Source organism: Limulus polyphemus, unplaced genomic scaffold, assembly GCF_000517525.1.
Source record: "Limulus polyphemus unplaced genomic scaffold, Limulus_polyphemus-2.1.2 Scaffold2753, whole genome shotgun sequence".
Classification (NCBI taxonomy): Eukaryota; Metazoa; Arthropoda; class Merostomata; order Xiphosura; family Limulidae; genus Limulus; species Limulus polyphemus.
In genome coordinates, this window is record NW_013668363.1 from 125,987 (window position 1) to 147,008 (window position 21,022).

At 32.5% G+C, this 21,022-nt stretch overlaps 2 protein-coding genes across 6 annotated transcripts in view; one reads left to right on the top strand and one right to left on the bottom strand.

Moving 5' to 3' along the window:
* The window catches only part of LOC106467819, a 55,700-nt gene extending 51,590 nt beyond the window's left edge, over positions 1-4,110 (top strand). For both annotated transcript variants that reach the window (XM_022396012.1, XM_013928198.2), the window contains exon 13: positions 1,154-4,110. In XM_022396012.1, the coding sequence (XP_022251720.1) occupies positions 1,154-2,364 (1,211 nt within the window). In that variant the 3' untranslated portion in view covers positions 2,365-4,110. The remainder of the gene's footprint in view (positions 1-1,153) is intronic.
* A 3,281-nt stretch (positions 4,111-7,391) lies between these two features.
* The window catches only part of LOC106467818 (cysteine-rich PDZ-binding protein-like), a 21,928-nt gene continuing 8,297 nt past the window's right edge, over positions 7,392-21,022 (bottom strand). For 2 of the 4 annotated variants that reach the window (XM_022396015.1, XM_013928197.2), the window contains exons 2-6: positions 15,308-15,373; positions 13,790-13,844; positions 12,244-12,323; positions 10,332-10,349; positions 8,008-9,178 (exon numbers count right to left, since the gene is read on the bottom strand). In XM_022396015.1, the coding sequence (XP_022251723.1) occupies positions 9,156-9,178; positions 10,332-10,349; positions 12,244-12,323; positions 13,790-13,844; positions 15,308-15,373 (242 nt within the window). In that variant the 3' untranslated portion in view covers positions 8,008-9,155. The other 2 variants (XM_022396014.1, XM_022396013.1) reach the window with 2 other exon arrangements.

Sequence of the window (21,022 nt, forward strand, 5' to 3'; positions counted from 1 at the left end):
AATATGCTCTACTAGATTCTATTTGAATCTATAATATATTTATTATTTAAACCATTTGAAGCTATGTACTGTCAGTTTTGATTTTAGTGAACGCTCCTGAAGAAGCTGTAAAGTGTAACATTGTGTGTTTAATTAAATAAAAACAACATTTTGGTGTTATAAAGGCATTTATTTTTAGTATAACTATAAATATGGCATGAGATCACTAATAGCTTACTGTACTGTTTGGCAGAGACCCTCATGCATTTTTCAAATGTCAGGGCCTGAACATTAAAGTTGTTTTGATTATAAGTAGTAGATGAATCATCCTGATTTATATGAAATAAGAGAATTAGGAAGAGATTTTATTTTGCATTCCATTTCAGGTTTTTTGAAATAATTTAAAAAAACTGCTATTGTGAACAGTAAAACCAAAATGCATATGTTTCTTTACTGCTATGTTTTCACAGAAAGTATATGTAACTAGTGTACAAATAGCTAAGAAACTTTAGTGTAATACTTTACTTAATAATGTGTTTATAATGATTAATATTAAACACTTGAATAGGTGAAAGAAATCATTTATCTCTTCAGTTTATACATCTTTCTTAGGTTGTGTTTAACCTCAACTGACATTAACTGTAGTTGTTCAATAAAGTACACATTTGTAAGGAAGGTTTCAATAGAGTTGATCCATAGGTCTTCATGATAACATTTTGATATTCTAATGTAAGATCTTCATCACATTCAACGAGCATCAGATGAATGAATGAATGAAGTTCCTTAAGTCTTTCAGACGAATTATAATCCTCCTTTAAACCATCTTTTTCTTTTGGTATGAATTGCATAAATTATTATAACAAACTTTAATTGCCACTAAAGGGCAAGATATAAACATTGGTTTTGAAAGGATAACATTAAAAACATTCAAAATTGTACTTGTGTAATTTGTTAGTTTGGTATCTTTAATTTCTACAGATGATTTATTAAAAATTAATCTAATAAGAAAAACAAAAAGTACAAAAAGCAAAACTAGGACAAAACTTTACCACTTCCTTACTGTTTTTCACCCTGCATCAAACTTGAACATTATTGTATGGTTTATTTGACTAAAAATAAATAGTATATACTGTTTTCTTGTGATACATGTAATTTTTTATATTTTCTGAACTAGCATTCTTTGAATTACTGGAAACTGAGTTTCGAAAACAAAACAAGTCTCATCGTCTTGAACAGCTGCAAAAGATTATATCCAGTGCTAAAGATATCCAGTGGTATATCACAGACAGTTCATCTCAACAGAGCATATTCCAAGACTTGGATAAAAATGGTGATGACTTTGAAAATGAGATCGAAAACAGTAGTGAAGTAGGGAACCCTGATAATGATCATGCCAATCAGAAAATTTCAGATCAGGAGAAAAATAATCCCTCAGAAGATACAATAGGCCAAGAAAATAGTGAACAGGTAAATAAGGAAAAAGTGAAACGAAAAAGAAAAAAGGAAAGTAAAATAATAAAACAAAACAAATCTCATAGTCTGAAGCAGCTACAAAACAATACATCCAGTGTCAGAGACAGTTCATTTCAACAAAGCACATTCCAAGATTTAGATAAAAATGAGGAGATTGAAGACAGTAACGAAGCAGAGAATCCTGATAAATATAATGCCAATCAGGAAATTTCAGATCAGGAAAAAAATAATCCCTTGGAAGATACAATAGGCCAAGAAATTCAAGAAAATAGTGATCACGTAAATAAGAAAAAAGTGAAACGAAAAAGAAAAGAGGAAAGTAAAATAACAAAACAAAACACATCTCATAGTCTGAAGCAGTTACAAAACAATACGTCCAGTGTCAGAGACAGTTCATTTCAACAAAGCACATTCCAAGATTTAGATAAAAATGAGACTGAAAACAGTAACAAAGCAGAGAATCCTGATATATATAATGCCAGTCAGAAAATTTCAGATCAGGAAAAAAATAATCCCTGTGGAGATATGATAGATAGTTGCACTTTATCAGGGCATAAAATTCAAGAAAACAGTGATCAGTTAAGTAAGGAAAATATTAGTGAAGCAGAGAACCCCGATAATGATTATACCGAGAAGAAAAAATCAAATAAAAAAAATAATAATCCCTGTGGAGATATGATAGATAGTTGTACTTTAACATGGGATGAAATAAAAGAAAAGAATGATCAGTTAAATACGGAAAATTCAAAACGAAAAAGAAAAAGGGTAAAAGAAATGAAACTATGTGAAAGCTCGTCAGCAATGGCTGAAGAACTTAGTAACAATGAAGAGTTTGAAAAGTGTCAAGTTCCTGAACTTGAAAATAGTTACATTACTAAACAAAATAAGAAGAAAAAGCACAGAAGAGAGTAAAGAAAAAATTGTGACCACAGTACTAGTAAAAACAAATAAATGAAACCACTGAGATAAAATATGTCAAAGAATAATCCTGGATTTAAATGTGAAACAATTTTTTTTTCTTTCGAAAAACTTGTGTTTAAACAGGTATGAAATTAATTAACGTATGTGACTTCTTTTGAAGTTAATGGAATAAGTCCAACATTATGTCAGCAAACTGTACGCTTTATACATTACCAGTTGTGCTTATGGGTTGAACAATATTGTACAGAAAAGTGCAAAATAAATATTGTTAAAAACTGTATAACAAAAAGTACTTTTGCTCTCATTTTCCAAAATTCAGATATAATTTTGTAATTTCATTGGTTTTATCAGTATTTGTATTTTCTCAATTTATGAAAATGATAGGTTCAGGAGTTGCATCTTAACACACAATTTTATAAAATTCCTGTTAAGTTGCTGTATTTTAAGCTTAAAAGTATTGTATTAAATATAATAAACTTTATTTACATTATAAACTCTGCTAATAAGAGTTTTATGAATTTATGACAATAAGTACATTTAGCCAGTTTGTTATTATACACGGTGGTGCAAATGTTGTACCCCATAGAGATTGTGAATAACAATAAAACAAAAATACTTTTTTGTTTATTAAAGTAAATGTTCTGCTAGCCAGCAATTCAAATGTTTACTTTAATAAACAGAAAAGTAATTACTTTTGTTTCATTGTTATTCACAATCGCTATGGGTAGATCCTGTAGATGTAGTTAGTTACTTTTGATCAGATATTCCTATAAAATATATTTTAAACATGTTTAGAAAAGCTAGGACATGAGCTTTTATTTTCTGCCTACATTTGAAAAGATATCTTAAGTAGAACAAAATATATTTTTTCAGTGTGTTAATTCATATTTGTCTAGGTATGAAAATTAACACAAAAACGAACATACACATGTATGTAGGACATTTGAACTTATGCCACTTAATTGTTTCTCGTATGAAGAAAATGACAATTTCTTTAAATTTTTATCAAGAACATTGGCCTACTCGATGTTATTTTTTTACATATGAAAATACTTTAAATAGGTGTGTTATAATAAAAAATTTCATGTAATTCCTAATGTATCAGAACATTCTAAAGCATGTATTTAATATAATTGTATATCGTTATCATACAGTAGCATTGTGAAATGATTTAGGTATAAGAAAGGTTATGTATACACTGTTGATGTCTAGTTAACCATAAGTTCTTTTAAAAACATCATTTGCTTTAAATCACCTTATTACACCTATACACACACACACACACACACTGTATTATATATCAGTATTAAAAAAAAAGTTTTTAGTTATCTGTAGAGGTTTGAAACATTTTGAAAAGATGCCAATTTGTATTATAGGTAGTAACCAACAAAAAATGTTAGTACTCTTTGAAACTTTTTTTTGAAATAAATTTATCAAAAATCAGTGTTCATAATATTTTATATAGAAAGGTTGTGTATTCAAAATCAGAATGTTAATTTCATACCTTAATCGCATATTGCCCCTCAGTGGTAAATCAAAAGGCTTATTAATGCTAAAAACCGGGTATCAATATCAATGATAGGCACAGCACATATAGCCAGTTGTGTAACAACAAAGAAATCATTATTATATGTTAAATTAAGGTATTTATCCAATTATCACCTGTTGGTTTTAGTGAAAGTTAAGTAACATTACTTGTTTTATGGTAGATTTTAAAATAAATTGTATGGGTTCTGTAGTTAACTTTAATGAGTAGTGGCTTCATTAGAGAATCCACACAGTTTTTGTTTTATAAATGTTAATGTGTAGTGGCTTCATAAAACAACTCAGCCCTCCTGAAATATTTCACCAGCATCAGGTAATTAGTACTTGCTTCTAATCAAAGCAAACTGTTTAGAGTGCAACTAAAATTGAACCTGGTGTTTGTAATGATTATAGTTAATTAAATATACTTATGTTCTTACATGTGAAAAAGATACGTTTGAAAGTCCTTAATATTGCCTTTCTGGATGTCAATCAATATCAAAATTAAGTCTATGTGTATGAAAAATGTATATCTAAAGTCAAAGCTGAATTAAACTACTGTTAATTAAATTACTGTTAACATACTTCATTTAAATAACCAGTTCTGCTCTAAGTTGTAAAGATACATTTACAATATGAAGTGAAAAAATAACAGATGTGTCCATTCAATGATATTTTGATCTTTGACTAAAAACAGTTTTATTAAGTACTATATACAACACTGGATTTAGAAGAAACAAACTAATTAAGTATATTGTACAAATAATTCAACCACTTTAGTCCTATAGTAAATAACATTCACCCAATATCATCTACAGTATGGCCTGTTACTGTAAATAATGGATAACCCTGTACCAAGATTGAAGAGAAAGTTGTCAGCTATATATACTGTAATTTGGGGTTACTTGAGAAAACACTATAGCCTACAGCAGTTGACAATATATTGGTGGTGTTATGAAAGCTTACTAGAGACTGCTTTGTTACAGGTAAAATTAATATTTCCGTTGAACTATTTCAGTATATAGTGATGTCAATAGCTCAATATTTTTAGAATTATGAAAACTAGAACTATGTTTACAAATTTAAATAAAACATCTGGTAATTTGAACAGTGGGGCTCTGTGATTATGTAACCTTTCCACTTTTCTTGTGATGCTTCTAAATAGCTAGTGACAGTTTTTTGCATTAATTTTTAAAATTATTTGCATAGTGGCCAGCTGTACGAAAACTGACTGATGATATGGTAACATAAGCTACTACCAGTGGATTATGTGTGAGTAGTGTGTTGTGTAAGTTTACTGAAGACTCCTTTGTTATAGATAAAAGTCAATTTTGTAGTTGACAGTTTTAATGCATAGCTTATGCATAGGAACTGGATGGGGCAGAAGTGTGTTTCAGTTAATAATTCAAGAGCTACGCTACTACTGCTTTTTTCAAAATTACTAAAAATATGCCAGTGAAATACATCAGATAAGCTTTAAACTTGCTTATAATGCAGGAGCTTAAGTGCTTTTGCCATAAGACCCCCTATATCCATAACCCTTGTAGCCCCCAGATAAACTTTGCCTCTGTATAGTTTTGGTGATAGTTTATACTTGTTTGTTTTGAATTTCGCACAAAACTACATGAGAACTATCTACACAAGCCGTCCCTAATTTAGCAGTGTTTGTTATGAATTTCGCACAAAGCTACACGAGGGCTATCTGCACTAGTTGTCCCTAATTGAGCAATGTAAGGCTAGAGGGAAGGCAGCTTGTCATCACCACCCACCACCAACACTTGGGCTACTCTTTTACCAACAAATAGTGGGATTGACTATCATATTATAAAGCCCCCACGGCTGATAGGGCGAGCACATTTGGTGGGACGGGGATTTGAACCCACAACCCACAGATTGTGAGTCAAGTGCCCTAACCACCTGGCCATGCCAGGCCTAATAGCTTGTATATTATGCTCCTTTTCACATTAGTTTTATAATGCGTGTGTTAAAATTTCACAAATAAAAAGTGTCTCAAGTTACCTCTGGATTGTGAAAATTGTTCCAGCTTGTCTTAAGGCACTGCTGTCTCAAGCGTCACCATAACTAGGGTAATTTGAGACAGTAAATTAAAAAAAAAAAATTTTTCTATATAGACAGCTAGTGACACGTTTAGAAAGTCTCAAACAACCTCACATTAGAGTATATATATAAAATGTACAGAAATTCCAAAGGAAATGTAAATTATATATCTTGGGTAATAAAAATTAAATCTCTACAATTACAGGTCCAATTTTCAACTACCAATTTCTATATATTTTTCTTTAGAAACTGTTGTTCTTGCTTCTAAAGCTTCATATTTCATCATCAGATTTCAAATGTAATTTACAACAGTTAAAAAAACTGCTTCAACTATATATTTAAACACAACTTGAGACTATCTAATTATTGAATCTCCAGGGATGTACGTTATCATTTATATACAAAGCATCTTTCTACGTTTGCACTAACTTACATAGAATAAGTAATGTCAGTATCTTATGTAACAGCTGCAATCCTTAGTTTTATTAGCAATATTTCTGTGATCAAATTTATACTTGCTAATTCAGCTGGTAATTTAGGTGTCAGAGTAGTAGCATGAGCAACCCAACTTTTTACAAGTGAGCACAAAATAGTGTAGTAACTCCAAATCTGTATGATCAGGCAAACAGTATTTTCATTTGTAGCTATCCCCCAGTAGGTTGGTGGTAAGTTCGTGGCTCTACAGTGCTAAAATCCTGGGTTTGATTTTCCATGATGGACAAAGCATGGATAACCTATTGTACAGCTTTGTGCTAAAAAAAAACATTTCTCACTCTATGTTATCTACAAAGTTTTAATATTATTGGAAGTAATTTAGACTTTTGCAAATTGAAATTTAATGTTGCACTAGAAAAAAAAAAATTAAATTGTTGAACTTTCTACTGAGGAAGTAAGGTTAAACAGCTATTTTAAGAACTACTGTTAAAATCCTTAGAGATTTATTTTGTCAGACCGTAATGTAGCATAATAAAACAGGTCAAGTTTGAACTAGTCTGTTCAAAATTTATGAGAACAGCCAAAAACATACATTGGTATTAATATATTAACATCTATGAATACTTGAAAAAATGAAACGTGGTCCAAACTTTAAAAACAAATGTACCCTGAAGCATCTGATAGACTTTTTTTTTTCAGTGAATATTATGAAATATTTACTAAAATTACCACAAGAAACGGGTTCAGTTTCAAATCAGTTACTGTTACTACTACTTGCACATTTTATAAATTAGTGATCTAATTGATCCTGACATTTGCTGAACTCCTAACTAATATTGGAAACAAACATAGGTCAAAGTCACATCTTACATCTACTTCTAGTGAGAAACTAACCTTGACTTAAAGTGTAATAGGTAACAAATCCAAGTAGTTTACAGTTTAATGGAGTTAGTTAAAAGGGTTTGAAGACAATTTGATGCAATGATTAGACATTTCAACTCTTTTTAATGGTAATACAGAGCTTTCTGATCAACTGGTTTTTATTCACTATCTGTTGAAACAACTAGTAAAGTTGTACAAGAACTGAAGTAGCTAAACTCAGTTAAGTCTACAAGAAAATCTCTTACGATGAGCAACACCAGAACAGAATATGTAACTATTACACACAGAGAGCATGTCTAAAAAATTCTGAACCAATTATGTCATTGTGAAAATTGTACTGTTAGTTAGAACAAGGTCTGACTTTGGGGAGGGGGGGGGGGTGATGTAACGATTGTTGTTAAAATTAAGGACAAAAACACTTCATATGTATTAATGTACATTAGATTTAAATGGATAACTTTATAATGCATTTTTCAAAGTTCTATAGTGTCCAAGTTCTTTATAAATACAATGTCTCATTACATTAAACACCAAAAAACGAAACAGCATTTACAAGTTTCTTAACAGTTCTTAATATAGCATCATATTACTTTTCTCCTGAAGAATAGCTTATGCTGCACACTCATACACACACACTCCTGTATGGTAGATGTTAAAGATTTCATGCAGAAGACTGTCTGTAATTCTTGGTATCTAAAAGTTTTTTTCCACACATAGCACATATTCCTGTAAATATAATGATACACATTTTATTATATCTCATGAATAACATCCAGAATATTTGCAATGCACCTCTGTCTCCTATAATAATAATAATACCCAAATCCAATACACATTTTATTATATCTCACGAATAACATCCAGAATATTTGCAATGCACCTCTGTCTCCTATAATAATAATACCCAAATCCAATACACATTTTATTATATCTCATGAATAACATCCAGAATATCTGCAATGCACCTCTGTCTCCTATAATTATACCCAAATCCAATATGGATGTAAAGTTTGTACTGATAAACTTAAAAGCTTTGGCATTAAGCATATCACATTTAAATCCACCTTTGTTGTGGATTAGTTCTCCAACTAATATAACCAATATGTTCAAAGGAAACAAGTCCAAATAAAACTTACAGTTACAAGTTTTATTGTAGCTTTTTCATATATCAAATTTTATAACAAACTGCCAGAATAATTTGCCATAAATTCAATTAATCTGCAGTATAAACATTTATTATTGCTATCCCACAACATGTACATTTAAAAACAAAAACTTCTTGTATGTAATACTTGAGTATTGATTTATATTTATAATAAATTATTATGTTTAGGTATTTTCTTGCATGTTTATACAGCAAGGGCCCTTTGTTGGTTTTGCACATTACTTTCTTTTGATTTGCATTTGAATTCTCATAGTGGAAACAAACCCTTTTGCTCCAGTGACAGGACACAGTTTTGTGATAGGTGAATACAGTTATACTAATTATAAACAAACCAAGCTCTTTGGAGGCATAATTTAAAAATATTTATCATATACCACTTTTATGAGACAAAAACACTAAAATTACAGAAATAGAAAAGAAATTACTATTTTTCCATAAACATGTCAATAGTTAGCACTTTGTACAGTTAACATTTTTCTTTTATTAATAAGTGCTTTTCAAGAATTTAAAATGCAATTCAGTATATAGAAACTGCTAATGAAAAATATTTAATTTGAATATGCACAAACAAGTCTATCATTTGAACAAAAGGTAAACAGAACTATATTTTGCAATCAAAGATACTTTGGTGAAGTTTATGACTATGCTGTACTTAGAGCAACTAGCAAAAAAATTTTTAACTTGCTAGAGTTTTCATTTTTGATCTTCTTGATACTTGCTAAATAGGTTCAACTGGAACAACTGAAATTAAATATTAACTACTTCCACATGAGGTCAATAACCACAAAGTAATCATCAGAGCTTCCATACTATAACTTTTAATATTTTATGTACATCTTCAAAAAATTTGGCAAGCCTTCAGTAAACATTACAAGTCTTTTGTACACAAAAAAATTACACTGTTGAATTAAGTATTTTTTACTAAAATTTCTAACACCTTCCCTAATTTTAGCTACTTTTAAAATAAATTAATAAAAAATACACATGAAAAACAAGGAATATAATATTTACCTGGGTCCTCTGTTTTTTTTAATGTCAACTGTCTTTTTTTATATACTAGTACTACATTAAATAATTGTTATTTAATTAAATAATACACCTAAGGATACAAAATAATAACATTCACAAAGCACACAATGACCTATAACTAGTATAATTTGTCTGGCTTTCTAACTATTCGATAAGTCTTTTTAAAAATTCAGGTAAGCTTGTTGAAGTGAATACCATGAGAAAAAGTCTCAAACTAGAGGTAAAATAAACAATTCTCTGTACAGAAAACAATGAAATATATGATTGTACAAATTAAAACTTTGGCTTTCTAGTGGTTATAAATAATTTAAGATATTAAAGAGAACTACTAGCAATTAGTGAAAGAGAGGATGTGACAGGTGGGTCTATAAAAAATGAGCTTGAAGGATGTAAAAGTTATGCTTTGCCTGAGTAATATCTATATTATAATGTGTAATTTATGTTCAAAGTCAAGTACTTCTTAGAGGGATAGTAATTATATTAGAGAAGAGTGAAGACTTAGAGAGCAATGTCACGATTCTTATACTAAGGGAGGTTGAGAGTTTTTTTATATATATTTCCTTATAAGATTACGAATTTGGTTCTTATATAATATTAAAAGTTGATTTATTAACTACATTTTGATGCCAAGTGTTTTGTATATAATGATAATAAAGTAGTTTAATTACATTTTGGAATGTAACTCTTTAAAAACTTGTAACATGTGCACTTTAACCTGCCTGTAATCAGAGGATTAACTATTGTAACACCAAGCATTATTATTATTTCTTATTCCAATAATACATTGAGAAGTTTAAACTAATTGATTTTCCAACTTTTAACAAAACAATATGGTATCTGAAATTTAGAAAAAAGAGACACATACCTTTTTTGTAAGCACATGCTAAAAAAAAAGAAAAAGAATTAGTGTCCTTTATATATGTTGCAAAATGATATAAGTAAGTTTAGTTTCCATCAATCATCATAACCATATAAATACATTCTGTAGTAGTAAAAAAAAATTGAATTATAATATTCTCTAACACATAACACTTGTAACTGGAAAATTATTATTTACAGGTACAGTTATAGTCACGAGATATGAACACAAATTAGTTGCCTTTGATGTATTCATATATGCTACAGTACATTTAATGATTAAAATCAATTTATTCAATAATCAATTAACAATTATAACATAAATGAAGTAAGAGGTTATTTCTAGGTTCATCTACACCTCTGTGGTTAAAGGAAGTAACATATGCTAGTAAACTGCATATGAATCTTCATGGGAAACAACAAATATAAAAAAACATTTTGAAAATTTTTTCAAATGTAACATCTTCCAAAACCCTATGCCCCACTTTTGGAACCCTGATACAATATTTACAAAAAAAAATTAAATTATGCATATCAATAGCATGGATACAAAACTTTAAGTTGTTTTATCAAAAATGCAGGAAGAGTTAAACAAAAAATTGACTAATCATAAGTACAAATGCATATTGCTGTATAAATAGCCAAGTATGTACATGTGTATTTAGAGCAACATCAACATAAATCTTATGGAGTATATATCAACAAACAGAAGGTATGCATCACTTGAACTATCTTGATATCTTTATTGTTTCTCAGTAGCCATTACAACCAATCCATTTCTAAGTAAATCTACAATTCACTTTAAATGCAAAACAGAAAACTTGTACAAGGTATGGATAGATAAAAGGCAATCAACTACTAAGAAACTGTTACATGCAAGTTTTTGTTTCATTGTTTTTTTGCAAAATATTAATAAACTAGCTAGAATTATTAAAAGTGTCTCAAGTTGCAACTTTAAAAAAAAGTTATGTCAAAGAAAAATAACTTGTAACTTTACTGTTTTTGAAAAATGCTTATGTAGACATGCAATCATTCCATAATCCTAACAGATAAATAAATTGTTAATTAGTAATCATAGGTATAACAATAGACTTGACAATGGCTGAAAAGATCCTCTGGTTTCATGAATAAATATAATTTCACCTATTACTATCAAAATTATATTAGTTCTTCTGATAATGTTCTTAAGCTTAAATACTTCTACTACATGAATTTCATCTGCCTATAAATAAAAGTAATATTACCTAGTGGCATCATTCCCATAAACTCCCCAAATGTTTTCCACATACCGTTTTAATAATCCCAAATCCATCTAAATACATTTGATTAAATATGTTCAAAATATTTGTATTGCAAACCAGTAAGTTAATCAAATTAACTGTGGAAACTTAATAAAATGAAAAGTTAAAGGCACCCCACCTATAATTATTTTTACGATTACTATTACTGACCCACCGTTGATAATAAAATGACTCTGTTTTCTGATTGTCCCTCCCACCAAAAAATTTAGCTGCATGATGACCCTGATATTATAATATTCTTACAATAAACAATAATTCTGACAGAAGTATTTACTATATAAATTTTCTGAAATTATTTATGCTCTATCTTTCTAGTAATATTACATATACTTCACATTCTTCAACACATTCCAATACATACTTCTTTTTCATATATGTTAAGTTTTTTTTTACCGATGGTAATTTGATTTCAAAATAAAATTTCCAGGTGTCTAGCCTGCTACGTTACTTTGTGAATCAATGCTACTAAAAATCTCAAACCCACTGTTGTTGAAGCATTTAATAATTATTCTTTAACCTCGTGTTAGTTCCAATTTGTAAAACAAATTTTGGTTTTCCAATTCACGATGAATGACCTAAAAACTAAATGAAAATGACACTGAATTGTTCTGTACTTACCTTGACAATAATGAGACCCTACTTGGTGCACCTTTTGTCTGCATATTCTACACTGGTCAAACTTTGAGTAGGGAGCAAACCTGTTAAAAATAGTTAACCAAGATTTACCAAACACATAGCATCTTTTTGCTTATTAAATGTGTGACAAGTATTAAAGTGTGTGACACAGTAAATTAGTACTGAAATTCTGAGGGAGATCTATAACACTTGTTGAGATGCTATGAACAAATTAGTAGAAAAAATCAAAAGGTATTTTATACTTTTTTTATTTTCTTCTATTAATTTAAATTCACCTTTTTTTTTCAAAGTAAAACATGCTCAGTTTTTTACTATTTGTACCTCACCTTCACTATGGTTCATTTCAATATCTGCAATGGGCCAAAACCCTTTTAAGAAATAACTATAAAAATGCACCTTTTCTCATGACTTTGCAATCTATACAATATAATGACATTACATATCTTGGATCCAACAAGGACTTTCTACAAACCTTAACCCATGATTTATTTTACTCGATTTTATACCAAAACCACGATAAATGTAGGAAGAATTGAGTTTTTTGTAGGAGATACTAATATAAAATATATTTCTCTTCAATAATCCAGTATTTAAATAAAGATTTATTTATTGCATCACCTGTGCAAATTCTCCAAATTATGTTGGAGGACAGATGAGAATCGGTAATCAGCTAGTTAATCTGAGAATGAACATTCAACACTCACTCAATTTTCAGAAAGTACATCAAGATTAAGGAAAGAGAAGTGTGAAAACAGAGGAAATACATCAAACAACAGATCTCTCATCAGCACTCATACATTAACCCCTACACAAACAAATGTATATCAATTAAAAATGGAGGGGAGCACAGAAGAACTATACATGACATAAACGATGCTTTCTCACTCCAAACAGAAGAGATACTGTATGGTGGAAATACAAGAAATCACACAGTAGCTTCCACAAATGTTAAAGTATACAAGGCACATGCTGATCAATGCAGCATAGCTGACCTCACTGTCAAGATGGTTCTAAGTTTAGAGTATTATGGTAAATTCAATGTGCCATGTTTCCTCTACTACTTAAAGCCCAAAACAAAAAAGTCACAGCCAGACCAAGAGTAGTGACAGACAAAAAGTTAAAAACAGTAAACTATTCTAATATTCCAGAATTTCTTTTACATTTCATCAACAATATGTGCAAGCTTCACAAAAATAAACTCAATGTGCACAGTCTGATGAAATAGTTATCTGACAATGAGGGAAGTATAGAAAGATCAATATATATATTATGCGAAAGGACTCTGATTGGACTATATCTGATACATTCAGAGACTGTAGAAAATTTTCAATATCATATTACAGGTTATCCACAAAGAAGTAATTTGCTCAACAGAATGTTAAAATTTGGTACTTTTACATAACACATGTAATGAGAAATAACCAAGATAAACGTATCAGTAATTCCACGAGTTTATCTAATAAAAAAAATCCCCAAGTAGCCTACAAGACAAAAAAAAAAAAACAAAACAAAACAAAAGGCAGTTTACCTGGCTTTCTTGGATGTAAGAGCTTTGTTTTCATTTACAACACGGCCTCCACTTTCTGTTTTAATACAAAAAAAAATTAATTATGCTAAATCTTACTAATATTGGTAATTATATTTTTTTTAGAAAAGCATTTTCCAATGTTCTTAAAATGAATAAGAAAAACCAACAACATATACTTCTTAAATAACATATGATGAAAGAGTACTTCCTCCCTTCCAGAACATTTACAAGGTTTTAGATTAAAGTTCTCTCTAACAGGGATATGTAGTTCTTCAAGGCATGTAGGGAACTCTGTTTTCTCTTAAACATTTTAACTATATTTCACTGTTTCAGTAAAAACATAAAAATGATTTGGAGTTAGAACGAAATACCTCAAAAAGAACCAAGACCCTTACCATTTATCATTGAGTTGAATAATGCTAATTTTCTAAGTACCATTTTTGTTTCTTTCAATTTGAAACCAGGACATAATACCAAAAGAGAAATTAAATCAATGATGCACATATATAAAGTGAAAGAAAATATAGAGAGTTTGCATTTTGAAGACATGTTTGTTTATACATTGGGAAAGAAGCCCCTATTTCAATGTATATGCAAGCCAAAAGTGTTCAGAAACATGTCAAAAGGTAGCAGAGTTGTTTAATGAATTTTTTATTATATGTCAAAATTAACAAAATATATTTGCCATAAATGCTAACAAAAAAATACAGCAATGCTATGTCCTGGTCCCAAAACTTGAAATAATTATCAAAACCATGAGAATTATATGGCAGGTATAAGAAATTCTCAAAAAAGTACTCAGAAAGCTTATTAAAAGTCACTCATGATGTATAAACTAACCCTGGTACTATGAAGCTATAGCATACACTAATGTTGGGTTTCTTTAAAAATACTTAAGCTTTTTAAATAAACAAGACTGTTACTGTGATTAAAAAACAACCTATTACTTATCCTTGGGGTATACGAGTGCTTCTTAGCCACTGGTCCTTAGACCAGTGACAGTCCAGCACAACCATCTTGCAGGTCTGTGGGATTTCAGGAAATCAAACAAACAAACAAACCAAAACTGATACTCTGTTAATTAATACATAAGTGATAATGTTTTTTCTTGTATTTATATTTTATTGATCCTTGACAGTTTAGGGAGGCAGCAAACCAGTCCTTGGTATAAAAAAAAGGTTGAAAAATGTTAGTTTAGAAGAAAATAAGAAATTTCATTATATTTCTATATGCTACTAGGCTAAAAATATTTCAATGCTTTGTGTGCACTGCAAAACCAAGTTTTGAATATGTGACTATAAAATTAATTTTTTTATCTGTTTTCACTTAAACATTTTATGTAAATTTCACTGTTTTGGTCCATGATACACTTGTATATATACTAAAACAATTTAAACTGAAAAAAAGAACCAAAAACAAAATGAGTTGAATATATATAACAAAATATATAAGTACAAAAACAATAAACATGCATCATACTTAAGTTCACTTAATTATATGTAATAAACAAAACCTAACCTGTGGTATTTCTGGCCCCATCTTTCCAAGTATCTGGAGTAATTACTTTCCCCAACTTCTTCTGACCTATATGATAAAGAATATTTAATTTTAAAACCAATAAATAGAAGCTTTATAACTGAGCTACAAAATCTATTACTACCACAATTTAAATAATTTGGAATAAATGAATCTTAGGGAATTAGTAATTTCTGATAGAATCACAGAAAACTGTTTTGAACTGGACAACACTAAAAATACAACTGAATTCTTTTCAAAGTGACAGATGACTTTACTGTTAAGTAAAAACTTGCTGATGGCCTATTAATAATTAATTTGTTACAACTCAGTTGTTGTCATCAGCTGAATTAAATTTAATAAATGTTATTTATCTATGAATAATCACAATATGATTATGCCTGGTCTTGTTCACCAATCTTTTAACTTCTCCTTTAGTTTCTTCTGGTATAATCATATTTTTCAGATATATTTGTTTATCTAATTATATGTATTTGGGAATCCTAATCAATATATACCAAGAATGTGTTACTTCAATGAAAAATTATTGCAAAAGGGTTTTGTTCTGTTATCTACTTAAACCAAGACCTACATCTAATAGATTAACTGAATAAAAGATTAACACCTGCCACATAAGCCAACCCAGCATCTTGATGTAGATGCAAAAAAGTCAGACAAGGTTTGTTGTTTTAGACAAAAAAAAAAAATGTTTGGCACTATATTCAAGGTCTAGGTTGCTGGATCAGACCCACGACCATAAGAATGAACATGGAGAAGCTAACTAGTAAATGTAAAGTAAAATGATGTAGCAATGACACATGCTTGAAATGTTCTAGATGCAGTTGTGAATATGATGGTTTATGTGTAGCAATTAGGTTAAATCGTGCGTCAGATGAGGAAAGAACATATTTGAAGATATCCTATTCGATTTGACATTCCAGCTAAATCGAAGAATTGTCAATTCATTACTGCATTGAAAATGAAACATAAAAAAAATGGGAACAATATTATCACTATCTTCAAAAAGAGGGATTGGAATCATATATAATAAATAATTAGTTTCAATATTTTGTGAAACTAATGGCACAGTAAAGCCCAAAGATGCAGCATTGAAGTTGAAGCAGATGCATTACAAAATGATTTCCCTAGCAATTCTCAAATTCAAAATGCTTCTTCTGCAATATATGCAAATAGAAGAAGAATAGTATAATATAATCCATATAGGTTTCACCATGTCATATTTTCATGAATATTTATTATTTTTCATTTTAGAAGTTGTGCCAAGTGTCATTCATCAAGATCTATCAAAATAACCCTGAAGTTAACATTATCCAACATTGAAAATGTATTTCCAATAGATACTTACCTCTCTCACATAATAGCTTTCCCTGACTTGTGGTGCCCTCTATATGCACAATTTTTGCTTGCTACTAGCCTTGAGGCTACCACCTAACTTCACATTTGCACATGGAACAGCTGCACTGTAGCATGCAAATGAGCATACAACAACCCTCCACCAACAGGAGTACAACACACCCTCCTAGTGCAGCTGACTCCCTCTATACTGTAGATCACACTCACCACTTCGAGATTAGGCAGTCCAAAACCAGGCGGCATCTGGAATGTTTCTACTGGACTGCATTAGGTGGAGGGCACCTACCAACCACATGTGTGAGGATTTATGTTCCTGTACCAGTCCAACAACTGACCACCTGGGAATCAACATCCTGGTGACAGTAGGGTGGAAGAAAGTTAGTTGAAGGAGAAAATTGCATGTGGCAGATTCATTGAGTCCAAAACTAGGTGGCATTAGGTATTTTTCATCAGGTCTGTATTAGGAGAAGTGTACTTACCATCACCAATAGAACACCACTGCTATCCCCTTCTGCTTTACACCCATGTAGTCCATAGATGGTACAGTCCGGGACAAGCATATTTATAAAGCAATTTTATCGCAAGGATAACCTTCAAGTGATCTTGTGGAACACCCCCTCTCAACAGTGTACATTGCATGGCCATGGAATATACTAAGCTCATTGACATGGCTGAAGAGTGTGGATTTTAAAAGTTAAAGAATACCCTGAACATTTTAAAAAAGAATAAATATAACTTATCCAGTCTTATAGTTGCACGGAAGTCTAAAGAACGGCTACAGGTGGAAGACAATATCCTGAAGAGGAAGAAATGGCGACCCCATGCAAATAATGAGACAAATATATTAGGTGTAGTCCACATGCCCGACTGAGGAATTTCCTCTAATGGATGACGAAGATGAGATGCCAAAGAAAAGGTAAGGTGTTGAATTTGATGAGAAGACATCTGGAACAAAGTATGGGAGGACATTTAAAGATAGGAATAAGCCAATCAAATAAAAATCCAAACTCAACTGTTGAGGGAAAAAGGAGAAAGATCACAAACAGGAACAGGCACCACAGATGGAAGCCATGCGGGCAATATAACATTAAAAAGCACGTACAGCACATAGAAGTCTATCCAGATCAGACCAAGGATATAGGTGAGAAATGGAAAGAAGGGAACTAGTGAAAAGGTGGAATTACCCTCCCTATCCACCGAGGTTTTAGGGAGGAAAGAATTATCTGGATAAAGGAAAGGATATGTAGGAAGATAAAGAGTATGTGAAACATCAATGGCAAATAAATCAAACCACTGATGTCCATAGGCTAACAGAAGAATGAAATAAGTCTTAAGGGAAAGATGAAACAAGAAGCACGTGGAATGCGGTGCAAGCTGAAGCAAAGTGAGGCAATGGAGGAACACTTTATCATCCCAGTCCAGAAGGGCAGCTCACTGTGGAGGATGACAAATCTGGAAGGAACAGATCAACAGGGAGATTATAGGAGAGGTAAAAAGCTTACAGTAACAGGAAAATGAAAACTGGAAATCAGGGAGACAGGGAATCCCCAATCCAAATGCTAAGAAAGAAATTCTGCAATACAAGAAACAGTGGGTCGAACAACTGCAAACCCCTGGCTCAGATAGCAATGGTGGAAAATGTTCCATTTACACTGATAAACTTCCATGGAGGAATGGGCCAGAAACAAAGCTACATGTCAGGACACTCCCAATCTCCACACCAAAACCAGATAAAACCAAGCATGAAGACAGAGGACAGGAAGAGCAGGATGAAGCACCGATGACCACCAAGATTGCTGAAGAAGGGAAAGAGCCAGAGGAAGAGGTAGTGGAGAGGTAAGTTGGAGCTGGATAGGTTAAGGAAACACAACTGAGCCAACCAGTAAGAAGCAATCAGAAGGACCTGACACAGGAGTGGTATGGATGATCGAAATCACCCAGTGAAGGAGTCTAATGGGAGGATTAGCAAAAAGGTATTTGTTGATCCAATCCTGACTGAAAGCATTGAGAGCCAGGGCAAGAGGATGAGGGTCTGAAGACCAAAACAGAGGGAGCTTGTGGTTGAGGAAGTAGCAAATGCATCAATGTGAGGAGTACCCCCACTGAATGCAAAGCCATTGGAAGACCATAGGATCGAGAGACCATTCTGCCAGATAGATTCTGTCTGGACAGGAAAAACGATTTGTAACAAGATTGAAAGCACCTGGATCATGACACACAATGATATGGATATCCTGCATGTGGGCCCAGAAAAGAAGATCCAGGATGTGGTGATTGAGATAAGCAACCACTGTGGAATTGTTCGAATGAACATTACTAGATGATGTTTGGCCAGATGGAGGAAATTATCCAAGGCTCAACAGACATCGAGAAGCTCCAGTGTTGATATGACAAGACTTCTCGGCTGCAAACCAACACCCCGAAGCCTCCTGTATTTGACCCCCCCCCCCCATCCCTGGAAGAAAGAGTCTGTGAAAATATGTAAAGCTGAACGAGGAGGAGGAGGCGAGACCCCTGCTAATGTGTGGATCCTGTCCATCTTCAACCCAGTGAAAAACTTTCATATGAGCATGACCTAAGGGGATAAGTGTGGCCATGGAAGACCACATCCCCCAAAGCGACTGAACCTCATGAGCTGTAAGAGAGGGAGCAGTAAGAATGTGGTGAACTGAAAGCTCCATCAAACAAAGTCGAAGAGGAGAAGGTTGGGCCAAACTGAGATGGGTGTTGAAAAAAAACACCCAAATGGATCAGGTATTGGGTTGGTCAAAAGATAGACTTCTCCAATTTGATTAACCAGCCCACTCAAGCCACCTCCCAGAGCAGCAAAAGAGTATGACAGGCAGATTCCTGTTCAGAATGAGCTAACAGTAGCCAGTTGTCCAGGTGATATGAAAATGCAGCCAGAGAGTATGAAGATGACAAACAAAAACTGAAACCACCTGACAAAAAACATACGGGACTGTAGCAAACCCGAAGCATACAGCACGAAACTGATAAATCACCCCTCGATGGACAAACCAAAGATATGGTCGCAACTGCCAAGATATCAGTATGTGTAAGTAAGCATTCATGATGTCCATCTTGGTCATCCATAAACCTGGAGGAAAAGCCCAACTGAGGGTGAGAAATGATTCCATGGTAAAAAGAGGGAGATTGAGATATTTATTGTGGTGGGACAAATTATGACAGACCACCAGTCTCCGGTTTTCTTGAGGACAACAAACAGCCTGGAATAAAAACTGGGAGAAAGATGATTCAAGGTTTGATGGCCAATTGAGACAGAAGGTCTTGAACCACCTCTGAAGACCCTGGCAGAGGGAAGGAAATGGGTATCTGTGACAAAGGAGGAGGGGAAAGGAATTGTAAGATAAGTCCATCTGAGAGAACCTGAATAAACCACTGATCTGTGATGAAATATCGCTAAAGGGAAACAAAATCACACAATCAAGCTCCCACTGGGTAGTCACCAGTACTGTTGGCATCTTGACAATCTACGTCAAAGAAAACAAAAAGATATGGAATCCCTGGAAGAAGCAACAGGTAAGGGCTGAGAAGAACTAGGACGGGAAACAGGAATAGGGGCTTGTCGTGATTCCAACTGCAACAAGCGAGCTACCAAAAAAAGGGTAGTGTGTTGATGCAAGGATTCCACTGATGATTCCAAAGTGACCAGCATATGGTAAAAAACATAATGCCTAAGAATGTCACAGTGTGTCCTTAAGTGTTGAAGATGCAGAGGACTGAAGGGAAGAGGATGAGGAGAAAGAAGAGGTGAAGTAGGAAAGTGTAGAGACAGATCATAAAAAAGAACTTGCACAACCAAAGGTTCACTAATAAAGGGAGACCACAGGTGAGCAAAATGGAAGAGGTTGGTGCTGATGGGCCCAGAGTCCAGAATCAGCCCCAAAGAATCACCCCTGGCAAGATGCAGCTTGTCCCGCGATAGGGGATATGGCAAACAAAGGTGATTGGACACGGAACAAGAGAGGGGTTAGTTGACCTGACTCTTGAAGTACCAGTGGTCTAGTGAGTTGGGAAACAATGGAAAATTGCTTGCAAGCAGCCTCAGCCCAAGATTCCAAAAAGTCAGGAACACCCTCAAAGACTTAGTCTGTAAGAAAAGGCACAAAACAATAATCAGAGACATAGGAGGTATGGCGGTAGATACCTGAAAGGAAAGCATCCTGACTGAGGAGATCCCAAAAACAAAAAACTAAGTCAAAATAGAAACAGTAGAGTAAGAAATATAAGTCAAGGTGGCAAACAAGTAAGAACTGGTGTCACCTACAAAACCAATGGGGTCATGATGGAAAGTTTAGGTGAAAGGTAGAGATATAGTCA